The 18,847-nt window shown below is 38.7% G+C and overlaps 1 protein-coding gene across 1 annotated transcript in view; it reads right to left on the reverse strand.

The window, feature by feature from the left end:
- CATSPERB (cation channel sperm associated auxiliary subunit beta) overlaps window positions 1-18,847 on the reverse strand; it is a 152,580-nt gene that overhangs the window by 109,967 nt on the left and 23,766 nt on the right. Inside the window, 4 exon segments of the mRNA XM_045396737.3 lie at window positions 4,022-4,054; window positions 5,622-5,740; window positions 5,880-5,975; window positions 16,605-16,754. Coding sequence (XP_045252672.3) covers window positions 4,022-4,054; window positions 5,622-5,740; window positions 5,880-5,975; window positions 16,605-16,754 — 398 coding nt within the window.

Raw genomic sequence — 18,847 nt, forward strand, 5'->3', positions numbered from 1 at the left:
GTCTACGAACCAGGAAGGCAGCCCTCACCAGACACTGAATCTGCCTGCACCTTTATCTTACTGTCCAGGCTCCAGAACTGTGAGAAATAAATTTCTGTTGTGTATAAGCCACCCAGTCTATGGTAATTGTGTTATAGCAGCTCACATTGGCTAAGATGTCTCTGTTCAAAAATCCTTATCTAGGCTGGGCACGGTGACTCATGCCTGTAATTCCAGCACTCTGGGAGGCCAAGGCAGGTGGATCACTCAAGGTCAGGAGTTTGAGACCAGCCTGGCTAACATGGTGAAACCCTATCTTTACTGAAAATACAAAAATTAGCTGGGCATGGTAGCACACACCTGTAATCCCAGCTATTCAAGAGACTGAGGCAGGAGAATCACTTGAACCCAGGAGGTGGAGGTTGCACTGAGCCGAGATTGCCACTGCACTCCAGCTTGGGCAACAGAGGGAGACTGTCTCAAAAAAAAAAAAAAAAACCATTATCTAGTACTCCATTTTTATTTGTATGGATAGACAGAAAACACACGAATAAATATGAGATAAAATGAGAGAAACAGTCAAGCATTTCTCATCACTAGTCCTCTCCTTGTTTTCTTCCCCTTTATTGAAATGTCTGTTCTTTTTCATTTGTTTTATTAAAGTTCTTTCTTATTTTCTTTAGTTGGGATAACCAGGTCGTATACTTTCTTAATCTGAAAGGTGAATAATCTCTTGGCTGGAAATAGAAATTCTGGACTTTGGTTCTTCTGTGTTAAATAGACTGTAGATGTTGATTTCATGGTCTTCAAGCTTCTACTGTTGTATAAATAAAATCTAATACCAGTGAGGTATATTTTGCTTTTGCTCTTTCTGTTTGGATACTTGTAATATTTCCCCCTTAACCTTAAAATTGAGGAATATTCCTTGGATATGCCTACATTTTTTCAGTGCTCCCTGGAATTTAGTGGATTATAATATATAGCTTTGGAACTTTCTTAATCTGAGTTAATGTTCTTCTTTTTTTGTTATTATTGCCTGTCTTATATCTGTTCCTTTTTAAATTTGTCTGAAAACTCTTTTGCTCACCTGTTAGCGCTTCTGGATCTCTCCTCAAAGGCTCACTTTTGCCCTCGTGATTTCTAGTGATGTTCCTTAGATGGTTTGAGAAGTTTCTTCATCTTGATTTTCCATGCCACTACTCTGCATTTAAACAGTGGTCATTCTATCCTTCAATTTATTCCATTTTTAATGGAAATTTTGGTATTCAGTCCCAGGAAGTATTTTTATGCTGCGCTTGAAGCTCTTTATTGGTATTGACTGTGTTCTTGCTAATATCTCAGTGCTAATGATGGTAATCACAGAGTAGATGCTCATTGGGTATTTGTGAAATGATTTTATTTAAAAATGTTATTCTTGTTCAATTGTTGCCTTATCCACCAGCAACTCTAGTTTTATTCTAATGATCTTTGCTCGCAGAATGCCAGGCTACTTAAGTGTGCCCTGAAGTATGGGCTCAGGTATGGTTTGTGGAGCACCTCGAATTTTGACAACTGGAATAATAGATGGCAAAGTGGTCTGTAGCCCTCTGGGCTGCCATGCCACCACCTTGGAAACAGAAGGGGCTCCCTTCTTTCCAGGTCTCCTTCAGCCTGCCTACCTCAGGCACAGGGAGAATGCAGCCCTCCAGGTAGGCCTATCTCCAGCCTCACCCTCAGCCACACTCCCAAAACTGAGAGAACCCTTCCCTAGGAGTTCGTGGAGCTCTGCCAGTCAGACTCCCTCCAGAATCCTTCACCTTCCAGTCCTCTACTCCCCGCTCCGTGTTGCCAAGCACTTTGTTCTTAGGTAACCCATGAGTGAGGTAACGGCATGCCAGATCTCCTCAGTGAGATTCCTCAAAGCAGGCTTCCAGTGAGCCCAGCTGTCCAGTGACCCCAGCAGCCTTTTGACTTAGCAGGGCAGGTAGGCTGAAGATGAAAGCTAAACAGAGTTAAAGGTCACAGTCTCCTCCGTCCATTTATTTTACTTTTTGTGTGATTCTTCTTTAGGTGTAACTTTTAAAAATATTTATTAGCTTTTCTTCAGTTTCCTATAATGTTCCTTTCCACTTACTGTAATTGCTGAGATATTTGCATTTATTTCTACTGTTTTACCTCATAGTTTTTCTATTCTTTAACCTTTATCTCTCCTCTCCTTTCTTCCTTTTTGTAGAATAGATGGATTGTTCTTTAATGTTGTTTTCCTTCCTCTGGAGGTTTGGAAGCTTTAGGTTATATTCTTTTTGTTTTATTTTAGTTTTTTGGTAATTATCCTTCAATTCTTAACATATATGCTGATATACATATTTTTCTAACAAATTCTTAACTTATTCCCCATATTGGTTCTCCTTACAAAGGTCTTAAATGCTTTATTATCCACTGAAAACTACTGCCATTTCTCCTTGTTATATTGTCTAGAGTTTTGGTTCCATCCAATTATTAAACACAAAATGTATAACTTATTTTTTATTTATTTAATTTTTATTTTTATTTTGAGACAGAGTCCAGCTCAGTCACCCAGACTGGAGTGCAGTGGCATGATCTCGACTCTCTGCAATCTCTGCCTTCTGGGTTCAAGCAATTCTCATGCCTCAGCCTCCCGAGTAGCTGGGATTACAGGCGTGAACCAACACATCTGTCTAATTTTTGTATTTTCTGCAGAGATGGGATTTTGTCATATTGGCCAGACTAGTCTATAACTCCTGACCTCAGGTGATCTACCTGCCTCAGCCTCCCAAGGTGCTGGGATTACAGGCGTGGGCTACCGCACCTTGCCATAACTTACTTTTTATACCAATTCCATTATTTGAACACATATTTACTAAGTACATATCTTGTGTCAGGTGCCATTCTAGACACTGGGATCTAGTAGCGAACAGCATAGACAGGGCTCCTGCTCTCCTAGGTCTTAGAACTTACATTCTAGTTTTCCTCATTGCTTCTGGCATCCTACTCCTTCATGGGGATTTCTGGATGGTAAACCCTCCCAATGTCTTTAGGTGTGAACATTTTCTTTTCACTCTCATTCTTGAGTTATTTAGTTTAGCTAGGTATGGAATTCTATTTTGACAGTTATTTTCCTCTGTTCTTTATAATACAAATCATTTTTGCCCATCTGGCTCTCTTAGTTCTCTGCTTTGCTTGTCCTCTGATTAGTATGACAATTAGTCAGTTCTATGTGCTTCCTGAGAAATAAATGCTCCTTTCTCACAGACAGTGTGAATGTGGGTGTATGTGCACATGCACATGTGCACACAGACTGGAGCCTGCACAATACAAGATAAAGTGCAGGCAGATTCAGTGCCTGGTGAGGGCCAACTTCCTGGTTCATAGCCATCTGCTCACTCTATGAGGACAGAATAGGGAGGGCATATGGCAAATGGCTAGGAACACTCATGATTTCATTTGTGGTTTTCCAACCGAAGCATGCTTATATTCTGATGGGAATGACCTAGTCCATTAATCACAAAACTTGACTTTTTAACATACAGAGGAGATAACTGATGGAACAAAATCCCCCAAAAGGCCAGAAGCAGACCAGTGACCAGATTATGTGACATTTTTGTGTAAGTTAGAAAAGATACTCCTCTCTCCAAGTAGGATAGACTTACGCCTGGGTAGATGGATTGGGGAGTAAAATGTTAGCCAGACCCCAGCACCTACTGTCTTCAATCAAGTGCCCTTGTGCAGAATCTGAACTGAACAACCACAGCTAGCCTGGACATAGCATAGGAGACGAGGTGAGGGTGGCCTCTGAAACAGGGAGGAGCACTTCTTCCTTTGAAGCAGAGGAGGCGAGCACTGCTTAATGATTGCTACAAATATATATAAAAATAATATATGCTATAAATTCATATATATTTAATTATATATTTTGTTTAAACTATAAATAATATAGTAACTGGAATAACATATATTGTGAATTATTGACTTGCATCTCATCTCAAGTCACCAAGTAAACACATATCTTCTAACCAGCCCTGGGAAATGTAAAGCTTCTTACCCTTTCAAAACCACAAAAGTCTGCTCTGGAAAACTAGAAGAAAAGAAAAAACGTTAATATTTGCTTGCATATCAGAAGGCCTAACAAAACATAGCAATTTAAATTATACCAAAGGAAATAAACCATATACATTCCTTGAAAAAAATTATACCAAAATTATATGTTTTTTCTATCCTAGCAGTTAGGATAGCCAAACATTAAAAGCAGACTCCGATATAGTTTATACAATATCCTGGGAATTTCCCCATCAGTCTTTGCCTTATTTCATTATTTTATTAATTTACTTATACCTTAGTGTGATTCCAGAAGAAAACCATGCCTTTTAATGATTTAAATGGAAGAATTAAGAAGTATGCAGGTGGGCCGGGTGCGTTGGCTCACACCTGTAATTCTAGCACTTTGGGAGGCTGAGGCAGGTGGATCACGAGGTCAGGAGTTCGAGACCAGCCTGGCCAACATGGTGAAACTCCATCTCTCCTAAAAATACAAAAATTAACTGGGTGTGGTGGCGCATGCCTGTAATCCCAGCTACTCGGGAGGCTGAGGCAGGAGAATTGTTTGAACCCAGGAGGAGGAGATTGCAGGGAGCTGAGATCACGCCACTGTACTCCAGCCTGGCGACAGAGTGAGATTCAGTCTCAAAAAAAAAAAAAAAAAAAAAAGGAAGTGTGCTGGCATACGCAAGTCTGCTGCCCACTTGGGTTTAGGAAGGCACACCCTCAACCTATTATTTTCTCCTTTGCCACTCTGTTTCTTCTGCCCAGCCCAGAGTAGTCTGGAGATCAGGACTTATAATATACAATCCCTGTCTACTTCTCTGCACTTTGAATTTAAGCCATTGTAGCATTCCTGGTTTCAGCTCTCTGTTTTAGCAATTATATAATAAGCATGTAAAAAAAAAAAAAAAACACCCAGATCCACTAGTCATCTGAGCAACAAATGGTACTTTCTTAGAGATGGTGAAGAAGGTTCAAGTATATGTGAATATTCTTATACCTGAAGAAAGATAATAATTACCACGTATAAAAAATATCTGCCTCTCAATCAATACCATTTCCCCTTCTTTACTTCCCTCTATCTTTTCTCCTGCAGATCCCAAGTCTTTATTGCTGGTCTCATCTCTGTTGTGGTAATTTTTGAGAGGTATTTGTTAACATGTTTAAGAATTTTATGATATATGCATATTAACAATCTTCACCTAAATGTGTATTTCCCTTTGCTCAATCCCAATACTTACTTTTCACTTATGTTACTTTGTAATACTATATGTGGCTTTATAAATTACCTTAAAGCATTTGGGTAACATACATAGCTATAAATAAATGGATCAATCAATAGGTAGGTAGACAGATCTTTTCTACATGTATATATTTAAAACTTACTATAAATTCATACAGCAATAAAACTAGCACCATTTCCAAATTACATATTCAACACCACGAGGCAAAGGAAAAAGTTGCTGTATTATGCCTTTGTTTTTCGAAAGAAAGAAGCATTTCAATTTTAAGATACACCACACATAACTCAAGTATTAAATATTTCTTTTTGTGTCACAGAAGATATTTAAGGTTAGCTACTAGTTACAAAGCAGTTTACATACCGATAAAATGTGGTGTGATGGATAACGAAGATCTTCACTTATAAAAAGGCCCAAAGAGGTGAGGACGACTAAAAAATTATTTGTTAAAACCATATCCACCAATGAAAGGTCTTCATGTTCTAAACCAAGAAATCATACCATAGATTAAAAATTAAGAAAAAAGTGAGCTCCTTAGTGAAGCAAAGACAATTTATAGATATTAATCAAATATTGATATAAGTAAAATGCTCAAGATGAAGGCAATGTTAGAGGAGTTACCTCCTTCAAGTAGGGAATACATAGCCTCTGTCATGTTAAACCATGTGGTATCAGAATAATGCCAGAATCCACAAAAGGTTACGCCTACGTAAACACCTGCCATGAAAGAAAAGGAAAATTAAAGCCAGGCAACTTTACAAGGTGAGTCACTCAATTGTATGGTGTTAGGCTTTCAGGGGCAAGAGCCCAGAGTCAGTTCCATCTTCCAACTTGTTGTCCTCTCTTGCCTCAACTCCCTCTCAGCACTTTGACTCTCACTTCCCCAAGCGTTGGAAAGATGAAGTAACTTAAAGTTACATCACATAATATTAGCCAACCATCTGATTGACTCCTAGAATGATTACTGCTGGGAATAATATGCCCTTAAAATCAATCCTCTTAAGGTATTGGTTCATTCTCTTAAAGTATCTTCCAAATTGTACTGTATCTTTTTTTACATAGAAGGGCATCAGAATATGCCACACCAAAATATGCCACTTTGGTTCAAGGATTTTTTTTTTACCTGAAGGCAGTTGAGAATCAATAAACGCAGTCTCTACCCTCCCTTTATCTGCTTAAAAGCAAGCATAAATTGCCCCTTGTACCAGAAAAAAAAAAAAAAAAAAAAAAAAGAGCATTTTTATCACTGGAGATAGGGAGCCCTTATCTGCCATTAGTTCCCCTATATATTTTCTAGTCACAACTTCCTTACAGCTAATTGTTCCTTGATTCCTAAATCCACTTCCTTTGTGAAAATGGTACATAATTTCCTCATTTAACCACTTGAGCTTCATTTCTTTTTTGTGGACTGCCATGCACATAAATAAAAAAAAAAAAAATTTGTGCCTTTTATCCTGTTAATCTGTTATTTGGGCTGGGCATGGTGGCTCACACCTATAATCTCAGCACTTGGAGAGGCCAAGGCAGGAGGATCACTTGAGCCCAGTAGTTTGAGACCAGCCTGGGCAACACGGTATAACCCTGTCTCTACAAAAAATGCAAAATTAGCCTGGTAGTGCATGCCTGTAGTCCCAGCTACTCAGAAGGCTGAAGTGAGAGGATCGCTTGAGCTTGGGAGGTCAAGGCTGTAGTGAACTATGATCATGCGACTCCAGGCTGGGAGACAAAGAGAGACCCTATCTCAAAAAAAAAAAAAATCTGTTATTTGTTGATTTAATTTATAGAGCCCTATTCACTAAGCATAAGAGAACAGAGGAAAATTTTTCCTCCCTAACAGTACCCTTCTAAGCATAAAGATGCTCCTATTTCAGGAATACAATTTTAGTTAATAATAATTTTTTAAAACTCCAAAGAAGAAAATTAAAATGTAAACTCCAAGAGAGGAAAAACTATGATTTACTTTTTTATTTGTGATTTTAAAAATAGAAAAAACTTTTGCTAAAGTTTCATTAAAACCTTGTAAATGAAGAAGATTGAACACATCACAAATCCTAAAAGTACTTTGTTCCCCGACCCCATCTTTTCTTGGTCTTAGGTAGGAATGTCTGGAGTCTTTTGTGTTTTAAATGTGAGGTGCTGATCTGAAGTTTTGTCAAAGGACATAACTACTGGGCTGGGGAGGAGGGGAGGCTAAGGACCCTTGGCAATCTAACGCATATACTTTATTTCCAAAAGAGGACATTTGTAGAACGAGTCATATTGTGAAGTGTGAGTTTTAACTGCTAGCTCTTTTCTGTTTAAGGAAAGCTGTAGAAGGAAGTGTTATTTATTATTGTATACTTTTTCCAGGAAGAGGAAAACTAAAGATAAACTTTGCCTTTCTGAGAGTTAAGTCTAGTTTTACAGATAATGGTGGAATTTTTTTTTTTAATTTGACAGAGTCTCACTCCACCACCTAGGCTGGAGTGCAGTGGTGCAATCTCCACTCACTGCAACCTCTGCCTCCCAGGTTCAAGCGATTCTCATGCCTCATCCTCCTGAGTAGCTGGGATTACAGGTGTGGACCACCATGTCTGGTCAAATTTTAGTAGTTTTGGTAGAGACAGGGTTTCTCCATGTTGGCTAGGCTGGTCTCGAACTCCTGACCTCAAGTGGTCTGACCGCCTCAGCCTCCCAAAGTGCCGAAATTACAGGTGTGAGCCACCACCCAGCCTAACGGTGGAATATTTTAAGTGGGAATAATTATAGATGTCCAGCATGCTATCACATGACCAGATTCTTGCAAAAAATGACTATTTAATGCAGAAATAATAAAATAAACACTTTATGCTGGTTAATATTTACAGACTAAAATTAAGTTACAGGCTACTCTCTGTGACAAACTATCCCAGGGCTTCCAGAAGCTGATGCAGACCGTTGTGAAAAGTTTAGCTTTTATTCTAATGGCAAAGGGAAGCCACAGGAGTGTTGGAAGCAGGGAAGTGATGTGATCTGGTTTATACTTGAGAACATCATTCTGGTAGGTGTTTGGAGGCTGGTTTGTATTGGCACAAGAATGGAAATAGAGAGATCACTTAAAAGGCTGTTAATTAGTCTAATAAAAAAAAAATGTTGACTTGACCTAAGATTTTAGCAGAGAAGTGAAGTGGTCACATTGGGGATGGACCCTGGAGACAGCACAGTCGGGGAATGTTGTGAGGGTAAGAGCAGTCAAGAATGTGTCCTAGATTTCAATTCTGACCAATTTAATACTAATTGGGATGAGAAATACTGGAGAGAAACAGATTTTTCGAGGGAGATGAATCAAGAGTTCTGGATTAGACTTGCTGTATTTGAGATGCTCATTAGCCATCAAGAAGAAATGCATAATAGACAGCTGAAGAGAGGAGTAGTTTTGTTTCAAAGGGGTGGTCAGCAGCAGCAATACAGATTTGGGAATCATCAGCCTGAAGATGACATTACTACCATCAGACTGGCAAGTCTTCCAGAGGGAGAATGTGGTAACTTAAGGAAGGAGAGCCAAAAACAAAGCCCTAGGTTCATCAGCATTTAGGGGTCACACCAAAAAGGAGCCCTCCTAGAAAACTAAAGAGTGACCAATGAGAAAAGATAAAGAACTTGAAAGTATTATCAAAAAAGCTAAAAGAAGAAAGTGTTTTGAGCAGAGACTGGTCGACTGTGTTAAATGCTGCTGGAAAGGAAAGTAGAATGGGCATAAAAGACTAGCTGTTGGAATTGGCAATATGGAAATTGTGAGTGGCCTTGAGAAGAAATGTTTTAGAAGAGTGATGGAAACCAGAGTCTGATTTGTAGTGGAAAGAAGATAAAACGGGAGGTGGAAAAACAGTATCATCTACACTAAATTCTGGCCTTAAATATTTTTTTTTGAAGGGGAACAGAGAAGTGGAGATGGAAGTAAAGCGAGATAAATGAAGGCTTTGTTTAATTAAGATGGGGGATATTAGGGTATGTCTCTATCCTAATGGAGACAATCCAGTGAGGAGGAAGAGTGTGATGATGTTGGAGAGAAAAATGAGAATTGCACAACAGATGCAAGAGCAAGGTTGTTCAGATGACTGCAAGGAATGGAATCCAGAACACAAGCGCTGAGGGGTAGCCTTTGATTGCAGTAGAGACATTTCTTACAGTGCAAGAGGCAGAAAAGGGAAAGCATACAAATGCAGGTATGATGGCACATTTCCAGTTGCAACAATGTGGTTTCTATAATCAATCTTTATTTTCTCTTAAGTATTATATAAATGAACAGCCAAGAGTAAGAGGGGAAGAGTATTTGAGGAGTGGAAAGAAGTGTGATAAATTTATTTTGCAGAGTGGGAAAATAAATATACGAGGGAAGAGTGATAGGATTTATAGGCAGTAGGCTTTATAGGCAGTGCTGAGTGCCCACTTAAGATTCATGATCATGAATTTAGAGTGAGACTGGTCAGTGAAATGTCAAAATGAGACTAGCATGCAGTTTTTCCCCAGCAATATTCTGCTCTTCCAGGACAGGAGCAGAGGTGGTTTTAGAGTTGGGGTTGGGCAGGCAAGGAAGAAAAAGAAGGGCAAGGGAGTTACAAAAGTATTTAAAAAGATGGACTCTGAGAATTATGGTGAGAACAGAGGAAAATAAGGATGTTGGGTAGTGAAAAAAAGTGGTAGTGACAATGGATTAAGATCTCAATAAGATCAAAGAAATGTTGAAGTGTGAGTACTAGAACAGACTGAAAGAATAAGAGGCAGTGGACAGAGTGTAAGATGCAGGTACTACAGATTTCAGGGACACTGACATTAGAGATGACAAGGTGAGGAGCATAATCATTTAAATCTTTACTCCATCTTGAGTTAACTTTTGTATATGGAGAAAGGCAAGGATACAGTTTCATTTTTCTTTTGCATATGGCTAGCCAGCCAACTCAGCACCATTTATTGAATAGGGTCTTTTCCCCAATGCTTATTTTTGTTAACTTTGTTGAAGATCAGATGGTAGTAGGGGTGTGGCTTTATTTCTGGATCCTCTATTCTGTTCCATTGCTCTGTGTCTAGTTTTGTACCAGTACCATGCTGTTTTGGTTACTGCAGCCTTGCAGTATAGTTTGAAGTTGGGTAATGTGATACCTCAGGCTTTGTTCTTTTTGCTTAGGATTGCTGTGGTTATTTGGGCTCTTTTTTGTTCCGTATGAATTTTAGAATAGTTTTTTCTAATTCTGTGAAAAATAACATTGGTAGCTTGATAGGAATAGCATTGAATCTGTAGACTGCTTGGGTAGTATGGCCATTTTGATGATAATGATTCTTCCAATCCATGAGCATGAACTGTTTTTCCATTTGTGTGTATCATCTATGATTTCTTTCAGTAGTGTTTTTTACTCCTCCTTGTAGAGATCTTTCACCTCCTTGGTTAGATGTATTCCTAGGGAGGTGTGTGTGTGGGAGTGGGGTATTGTAAATGGGATTGTGCTCTTGATTTGGCTCTCAGCTTGAATGCTATTGGTGTATAGGAATGCTACTGATTTTTCTACATTGATTTTTGTATCTTGAAACTTTACTGAAATTGTTTACCAGTTCTAGGAGCTTTTTGGTAGTCTTTAGGGGTTTCTAGGTATAAAATCATACTGTCAGCAAAGAGAGAGAGTTTGACTTCTTCTATTGGATGCCTTCCTCTCCTATTTGGATGCATTTTATTTCTTCCTGTTGCCTGATTGCTCTGGCTAGGACTTCCAGTACTGTGTTGAATAGAAGAGGTGAGAATGAGCATCCTTGTCTTGTTCTGGTTCTCAAGGGGAATGCTTCCAGCTTTGGCCCATTCAGTATAATGTTGTCTGTGTGTTTGTCATAGATGTCTCCTATTATTTTGAGGTCTGTTCCTTCAATGTCTTGTTGGTTGAGAGTTTTTAACATGAAAGGATGTTAGGTTTTATCAAAGGTTTTCTCCACATCTATTGAGATCATTATATAGCTTTTGTTTTTAGTTCTATTTATATGGTAAATCACATTTTTATGTTATTTTAAAAATGTCAATAGCTTTTTGGGTACAAGTAGTTTTTTGTTACATGGATGAATTATGTAGCTGTGAATTCTGAGATTTTAGTGCAACCATCACCCAAGTAGTGTACATTGTACCTAATGTGTGGTTTTTTATCCCTACCTCCCTCCCAACCTCCCCATTCTGGGTCTCCAAAGTCCGTTATATCACTCTGTATGCCTTTGCTTGCTCATAGCTTAGCTCCCACTTATAAGTGAGAACATATGGTTTTTGGTTTTCTACTCCTGTGTTGTTTCACTTAGAATAATGGCCTCCAGCACCATCTAAGTTGCTTCAAAAGACATTGTTTCATTCCCTTTTATGGCTTAGTAGTATTCTATGGTGTATGTATACCACACTTTCTTTATCTATTTATTAGTTGATGGACACTTTGGTTTGTTCCACATCTTTGCAATTATGAATTGTGCTGCTATAAACATATGTGTGCAAGTGTCTTTTTCATATAATGACTTTTCCTTTGGGTAGCTACCCAGTGGTGGGATTGCTGGATCAAATGGTAGATCTACCTGTAGTTCTTTAAGGAATCTCCACACTGTTTTTCATAGAGGTTGTACTAATTTACATTCCCACCAGCAGTGTATAAGCATTCCCTTTCCCCCACATCCATACTGCCCAAAACAATCTATAGATTCAATGCAATTCCCATCAAAATACCAACACTATTTTTCACAGAATTAGAAAAAAAATCCTAAAATTCATACAAAACCAAAAAAGAGCGCAAATAGCTAAAGTATTCCTAAGCAAAAAGAATAACATTTCTTGATTTGCATATGTTGAACCAATTTTGCATCCCAGGAATGAAGCCTACTTCATTGTGATGAATTAACTTTTTTTTTTTTTTTTTTTTTTTTTTAGATGGAGTTTTGCTCGTCACCCAGGCTGGAGTGCAATGGCGCGGTCTCAGCTCACTGCACCCTCCACCTCCCGGGTTCAAGAGGTTCTCCTGCCTCAGCCTCCCAAGTAGTTGGGATTGCAGGCACTTGCTACCACGCCTTACTAATTTTTATATTTTAGTAGAGATGGGATTTCACCATGTTGACCAGGCTGGTCTCAAACTCCTGACTTCAGGTGATTTGCCCACCTCAGCCTCCCCAAAGTGCTGGGATTACAGGTTTGAGTCACTGTGCCCAGCTTTGAATTAACTTTTTATTTTTTATTTTTATTTTTAAAATTTTATTTATTTATTTATTTTAATAATATTTATTTATTTATTTTATTATACTTTAAGTCCTGGTATACATGTGCAGAACGTGCAGGTTTGTTACATAGGTGTATATGTGCCATGGTGGTTTGCTGCACCTATCAACCCATCATCTACATTAGATATTTCTCCTAATGCTATCCCTCCTCTTGCCCCCATCCCCCGACAGGCCCTGATGTGTGATGCTCCCCTCACTATGCCCATAGGTTCTCATTGTTCAACTCCCACTTATGAGTGAGAACTAGTGGTGTTTGGTTTTCTGTTCCTGTGTTAGTCTGCTGAGAATGATGGTTTCCAGCTTTATCCATGTCCCTGCAAAAGACATGAACTCACTCTTTTTTTACAGCTGCATAGTAATATGCTGCTGGATTCTATTTGCTACTATTTTGTCAAGAATTTTTCTGTCTATGTTCATCAAAATATTGGCTTCTAGTTTTCTTTTTTTGTTGTGTCTTTGCCAGGTTTTGGTATCAGGGTGATGTACTTCCCCTCGAATCTAAAATAAAAGTTAAAATTATTAAATAAAAAATTTTAAGAAGAATACTACCATAGGAGTAAGATAGGGGAAAGATCATTGTACGAAAAGAAGCCTTGAAGCTGGGTACTTTTTACTGTGTGGATCATCCATATGGATGGTGAAGTCACCAAAAATAGTGATGAAAGTCAAGTGGAGAGGAAGGCAGGGACCCAGAGATTAAACTTGTAAATGAATGACTGTGAGTGGTGAGGAGGTCACCAAATGCTGGCAACCAAGAAGAGTTAGAGGGAGGTAAAGTCTGAGTTCAAAAAAGTTCCATGTTTCAAACAAGATGAAGGGAGTAATGATTAAGCAGTAATCCTAAGGAGCAAAGACAACAACCCCCACCTGGGTTTTGAGATATGTGATATGTGGGAGGGCTGAGGGGAAAGAATGTCATCTGGGGATGACCAGGCACTCTATGGAAAGAAAGTTAAGGGACCATTCAGAAAAAAAGTGAGTGATATGGGGGAGTTTGTTAATGACAGGCCACAAATTCTAATGAAAGGATTTGGGTGGATAGAGAGGGATAAAAGTTTGAATCAAATTAGAGGATGATCAGAATAGTATGTGGGATAGGATAACCAGAAACGATCTAGGGAGGTTTATGTTTCTGGTAACTGATGGGAGACCTGACGTTTATATCTGAAGAATATCCTAGAGGAGGAAAGGGGGTAATAAGTCCAAACTGGAGTACATGGGGCTACTGCATAGCTGTTCCCACCATTAACTCCATGTGGTATGAAGGCCAGGAGGACAAACAAGGCCTCACAAAGGAATTGCTAGTTGGGTGTGGTGGTGTGCACCTGTAATCCTAGCTACGTGGGAGGCTGAGGTGGGAGGATTGCTTGAGCCTAGGAGGTTGAGGCTGTAGTGAGCCGTGATTGTGCCTCTGCATTCCAGCCTGGGCAACAGAGAGAGACCCTGTCTCAAAAAAAAAAAAAAAAAAAAAAAAAAAGAAAAAGAAAAAGAAAAAAAGGATTGCTGGTTTAGGCAGTCACAGCTTGATACTGTGAGAACTTCCTTTTTTGCTTCAGCACAGTGGTGACCAGTTGGGGAAAAGGTGGTTTCACCTAAAGAACCTGTTGCTGAAGTTGTTTGTTTTCTTGAGTGGTTGAGGTGGCCTCATGAGTGTGATCCCAAGGAATTAAGACTGCTGCTTCTCTCCCATGACTTTCATTTGTAAGGCAGAATCAAGCATGAGGAGTTGAGAATGACCCCTCTCCTGTGGCTCACGGAAGTAAGGTAGGTATTGGTGTTTGGATAAAGAGGAGGAGGAGGAGGTCCTGGCTAGGACCTCCTATTCACAGAACAAGATAAGAAAAGGAGCCAAGTTTCTATCTGGATTGACATAGTGTAGCATATGACAGCAGAGAGTGGAAAAAGACACATTTATTAGGTTGGTGCAAAAGTAATCATGGTTGTTGCCATTAAAAGTAATTGCAAAAACCTCAATTACTTTTGCACCAACCTAGTAAAACTAAAGGAATTCAGCAGAAGCAGACTGTAAGCCATTAGGAAGTCAAAGAGATTTGGGCAAGATTATTTGTCTATCCCTATACTGATGCATACTGTTTTAATCTGTTACTTTATAATAAGTCATGCTAGGACAAATTTTTGTTCTTTTTATTTTCTCTAAAATTATGTTTGCTATTCATGGTGCATCATTCTCCCATATGAATTTTGTGTTTGGCTTGCCAATTTTTACACACATACACACACACACAAACCAAAAACATTGTTATAACTTTTCTTGGAATCATATTGAATTGATTGATAAATTTGTAATAAATTTTATTTGTAGTAAATTTATTTATAAAATAAATCTTTATAATACCAGAAGTTCCTGCTTATAAACATGAAATCTCTTATTTATTTTGGTCTTTTTTATTGACCTTCATTAGTTTTATAGTTTCTACACAATAGGCCTTGCAACTCCTTTTTTTATTCCTGGGTACTTTTTGGGATTTCTTACCTTAATAGGATTTTTAAAATTGCAATCTTTAATTAGTCCTTGGTGGAGTGATTTTTATACATTGTTATTCTATCTCACAACCTTCCAGCATGCCCATATTTGTTCTGAGTTTTTCTATAGATCTTTTTGGATTTTTATGTAGGTATACATATTATCTACAAGTAATAACATTTTGTTTCTTATTGTTTAATTTTTATATATATTTATTTTTCTTTATATTCACTGAATTTGGGGTCTAGGAGGTCATCAATTAGCTAGGAACAATAATTAGAATAATACTATTAGTAGTTGAAATGTGTAATGACATTATAATATTGTGATATAATGAGAAATATATATTTGGTTTTCCTTAGCTCCTGATAGAGAACTCCTAAACCCCCACAATTTCCTGCATGATGGAGTGCTAGGAACATCCTTTGTTCAAATATTTGGTCTCCGGCCCCAGTTCCTGATACAGAACCCCTAAACTCCTTGGAATTTCCTGGGTGATGTGATTGTCTTTTGTTCTAATGAAGCAACTCTTGACAGACCCCCAGATAGCTTTAAGATGTGGGGTGGTTGCCAGAAAAAGCAAGCCATGATTAGAAGCTTGGAGCCTTCAGCCCCTCAGTGTATCTCCCAGGAAGTGGGGAGGGGCTGGAGATTGAATAAATAATTGATCATGTCTATGTGATAAAGCCTCCATAAAAATCCTTACAGTGCAGGTTTTGGAATGCTAAAACACATCTACATAACAGGGGTGTGGCGTGTCACAACTCTACGGGGACAGAAGCTCCTTTACTTGGAAATCTTTTGGACCTTGCCCAACTGTTTACTGTATCCTTTGTTTTGTCCTTTATAATAAACTGGCAAACCTAAATAAATGTTCCCCTGAGTTCTATGGGTTGTGCTAGCAAATTATTGAACTCAAGGAAGGGGTTGTGGGACCTCCCCAAATTATAATTAGTTGATTGGAACTACAGCCTAGGACTTGTGACTGGCATTTGAATTGGGGGACAGTCTTGGGGAACTGAGCCCTTAATCTGTTGTTGGTTAGGGAGGAGGGTCTGTGCTAACTCCAGATAGCTAGTGCCGGAATTGAATTAAACCATAGGGCACCTACTCGGTCATCCACAGAGAACTGGAGAATCACCTGGTGTGGAAAATCTATACATTTGGTAGTAGAGTGTTATGAAATGAATACAGAGAGAAACAGTTATTTCTTTCCCTATATAGATGCTCTCAGATATTACAGTAGTAATGAAAAAAATGCAAACATAAACAAAGTAATGTGGTATTTCAGGAACAACAATACCTATTTATACATGGCAGGAATAGCAGATAATCTCTGGGAGAAAGTAACATATTAATGGAGGGCATGGCATAAAGGAAATTAGGAGACACACTAAAGTCACAATTAACATGACAAAAAGTCACAGCAAGAAAACATACTTAGTATATCACACTTGCAAGCAGGCAACACACAGTATTGAAGAATAAATTTTTAGATATTTTTAGGAAACAATTTTCCTTCCCTATGTCTATGCATTTATTTCTGCTGCCAGTTAAACATTACTGTTATAAAATACAAATGCCAACATCAACATTTAATGAAGCTGTAAACCTACCATCAAGTAGTGCATCCATAACGAAGCCTAGTAATCCCACGTCATTGGCACAGGGGCATTTTGTCACTTTGAGATCTACCACATGTGGATATATTTTACCCATCTCACTTGCTGGAATCTCAACCCCAAGAGCCCACTGAAGAATCGGTTCTGCAGAAATCAAATTTGGGTGTTTAAATGGTGGGAGCACCCTTGAAAATGGAACATTGCTACTTTCCTTTAAAGGTTTTAAAAGAACTATGTAAAGAAACCATTCTATAGTTCAGAAAAGGTGTATTACCTCACTCTGCATTGGTTAAAAATCAGTCAGTGACTATTTTCCAGGATATAATGAGTAAAGTCTAATTCCCCTTGATGGAGGGCTGGCAAGGTTACATTGCAGCATGTGGAATGGGAGAGATTGCTTTGGCCACATTTGAAAAATACCATTTGCCACAGGATCTGTCCCTAGAAATGAAATTGCTGGATCACAGAATACACACATTTATAACTTCTGAGCCCACTCATTTCCTTTTTGTTCTCTTCCCAATCCCACTGAAATAGCAGTAGATACATAAAAATGAGAATAAATCCAGAGTAGCAGGGGAGAACAGGGACAGTTATCATTAGTAGCCAAGAGACTTAGAGGGATTTCTGGAAGATAGCTGAAAAGTACTATTTGCCACAGGATCTATCTGTATAAATGGAATTGCAGAATCACAGAATACATTTATAACTTCTGCTTCAGGGGCCCACTCATTTACTTTCTGTTCTCTTCCCAGTCTCATTGAAACAACAGTAGGTAGATGAAAATGAGAATAAATCCAGAGTAGCAGTGGTGAACAGGGACAGTTATCATTAGGGGCCAAGAGACTTAGAAGGATTTCTGCAAGATAGAAGTTGCAAATGAGATGCAGAAGAAAAAGCAATCAGAGGTGAGGCATCTCCAATGCAGCACAGGCAGAATAGTAGCACTAGTGGCAAATAAGGTCTTTCACGTGGCAAACCAGGCCTTCCAGAATCTAACGTCCTCTTGGTTCCTCAGCTTTACTTCTTGCCAGAACTGCCCTCCCACTAGAGGCTCTAGTTCATGGGGCTTTAAATATCTGTTTTTCTCACAACCCTATTTTTCAGTCCTCGATGTGAATGTCTCCCTCTTTGGGAAGCCTTCCATGATGCCCTAGAATGAGTGAGGCTCTCCTCCCAGGTGCTCCAATAGGACTCTGCACTCACTGTAAGTAGAAGAATCAGGGTACACTCTTCCTCACCAGACCAGGGTAGACAATGAGCCTTTTGAAAGAACATCATCAGACAAGGCTTCACAAATTTTAAAACTTAAAATATTACTTTTGGATATGCAAAGGATTGGATCTAAAGTCGAATTTTCATGCATTAAAAAAAGGGAGGGTTTTTTTTTCTTTTGGAAAAAAATGAGAAACAAAAAAGAGTACAAAAAGTAAGCCAGGGCAATTTGAAAGACTACTGCTATGTGAATTTCAAAAATAGTCAAAGCACTTTTAAGAGCAGAGATAACTAATAACCAGTTATTTAGCTATTTACATTCTCTTCTGTCTCCCCACCTTTCAACAAAATCTGCTACAAACCCAAAGACTTTGTGTGATATTTTTTTCACTTTGTGCAAAGCAAGAAGCTAACTTTTCATCAGGGTAGACATAGTGCAGCACAGGGACAGCCAAGAAGGGAAAAAGACACAATCTCTAACTACACTAATTCACCAGGAAGTCATTCCAGAATTTAAAGAAATGTGGGGCAAAGGGTGTAGCATGTGTTTGCAGACCATTCACACCCAGGTCAGGGAGATTTCAGCCTACCACTGGACATCACTGAGCTGACAATGCCCCCCTACTTATATACAAGCTCCTGAAGTCAGGTAGTAAAATCTTAAGCATTTTAAGAACAAAGAAGTGATTAAAAGTTTTGACAGCTACTAAGAAGCTAAAAAGGGGACAGAAAAGTGACCTGTATGAAGGTCACTGGTGACTATGATTAGCAGCAGTTTGAGTAGCGTCGAGGAGATGGAAATAAATGAGTGGTTTGGGGTGTGGATTGGATATAAAGAAATAGAGACAAGGTTTTACACTCTCTTTTGAGTTCAGGAGTGAATAAAGATTTCTAACTCTAGCTTTAACTCTTGATTCCTATTTCCCAGTGTCTGCTCCTCCTGTCTTCAGCATTTTGGTGAATGATAACATCCTCTACTTGAATGTTTGAGTAAGAAATCCAGGCATCATCCTTGTTACTTC

This window comes from Macaca fascicularis, chromosome 7 (assembly GCF_037993035.2).
Source record: "Macaca fascicularis isolate 582-1 chromosome 7, T2T-MFA8v1.1".
Classification (NCBI taxonomy): Eukaryota; Metazoa; Chordata; class Mammalia; order Primates; family Cercopithecidae; genus Macaca; species Macaca fascicularis.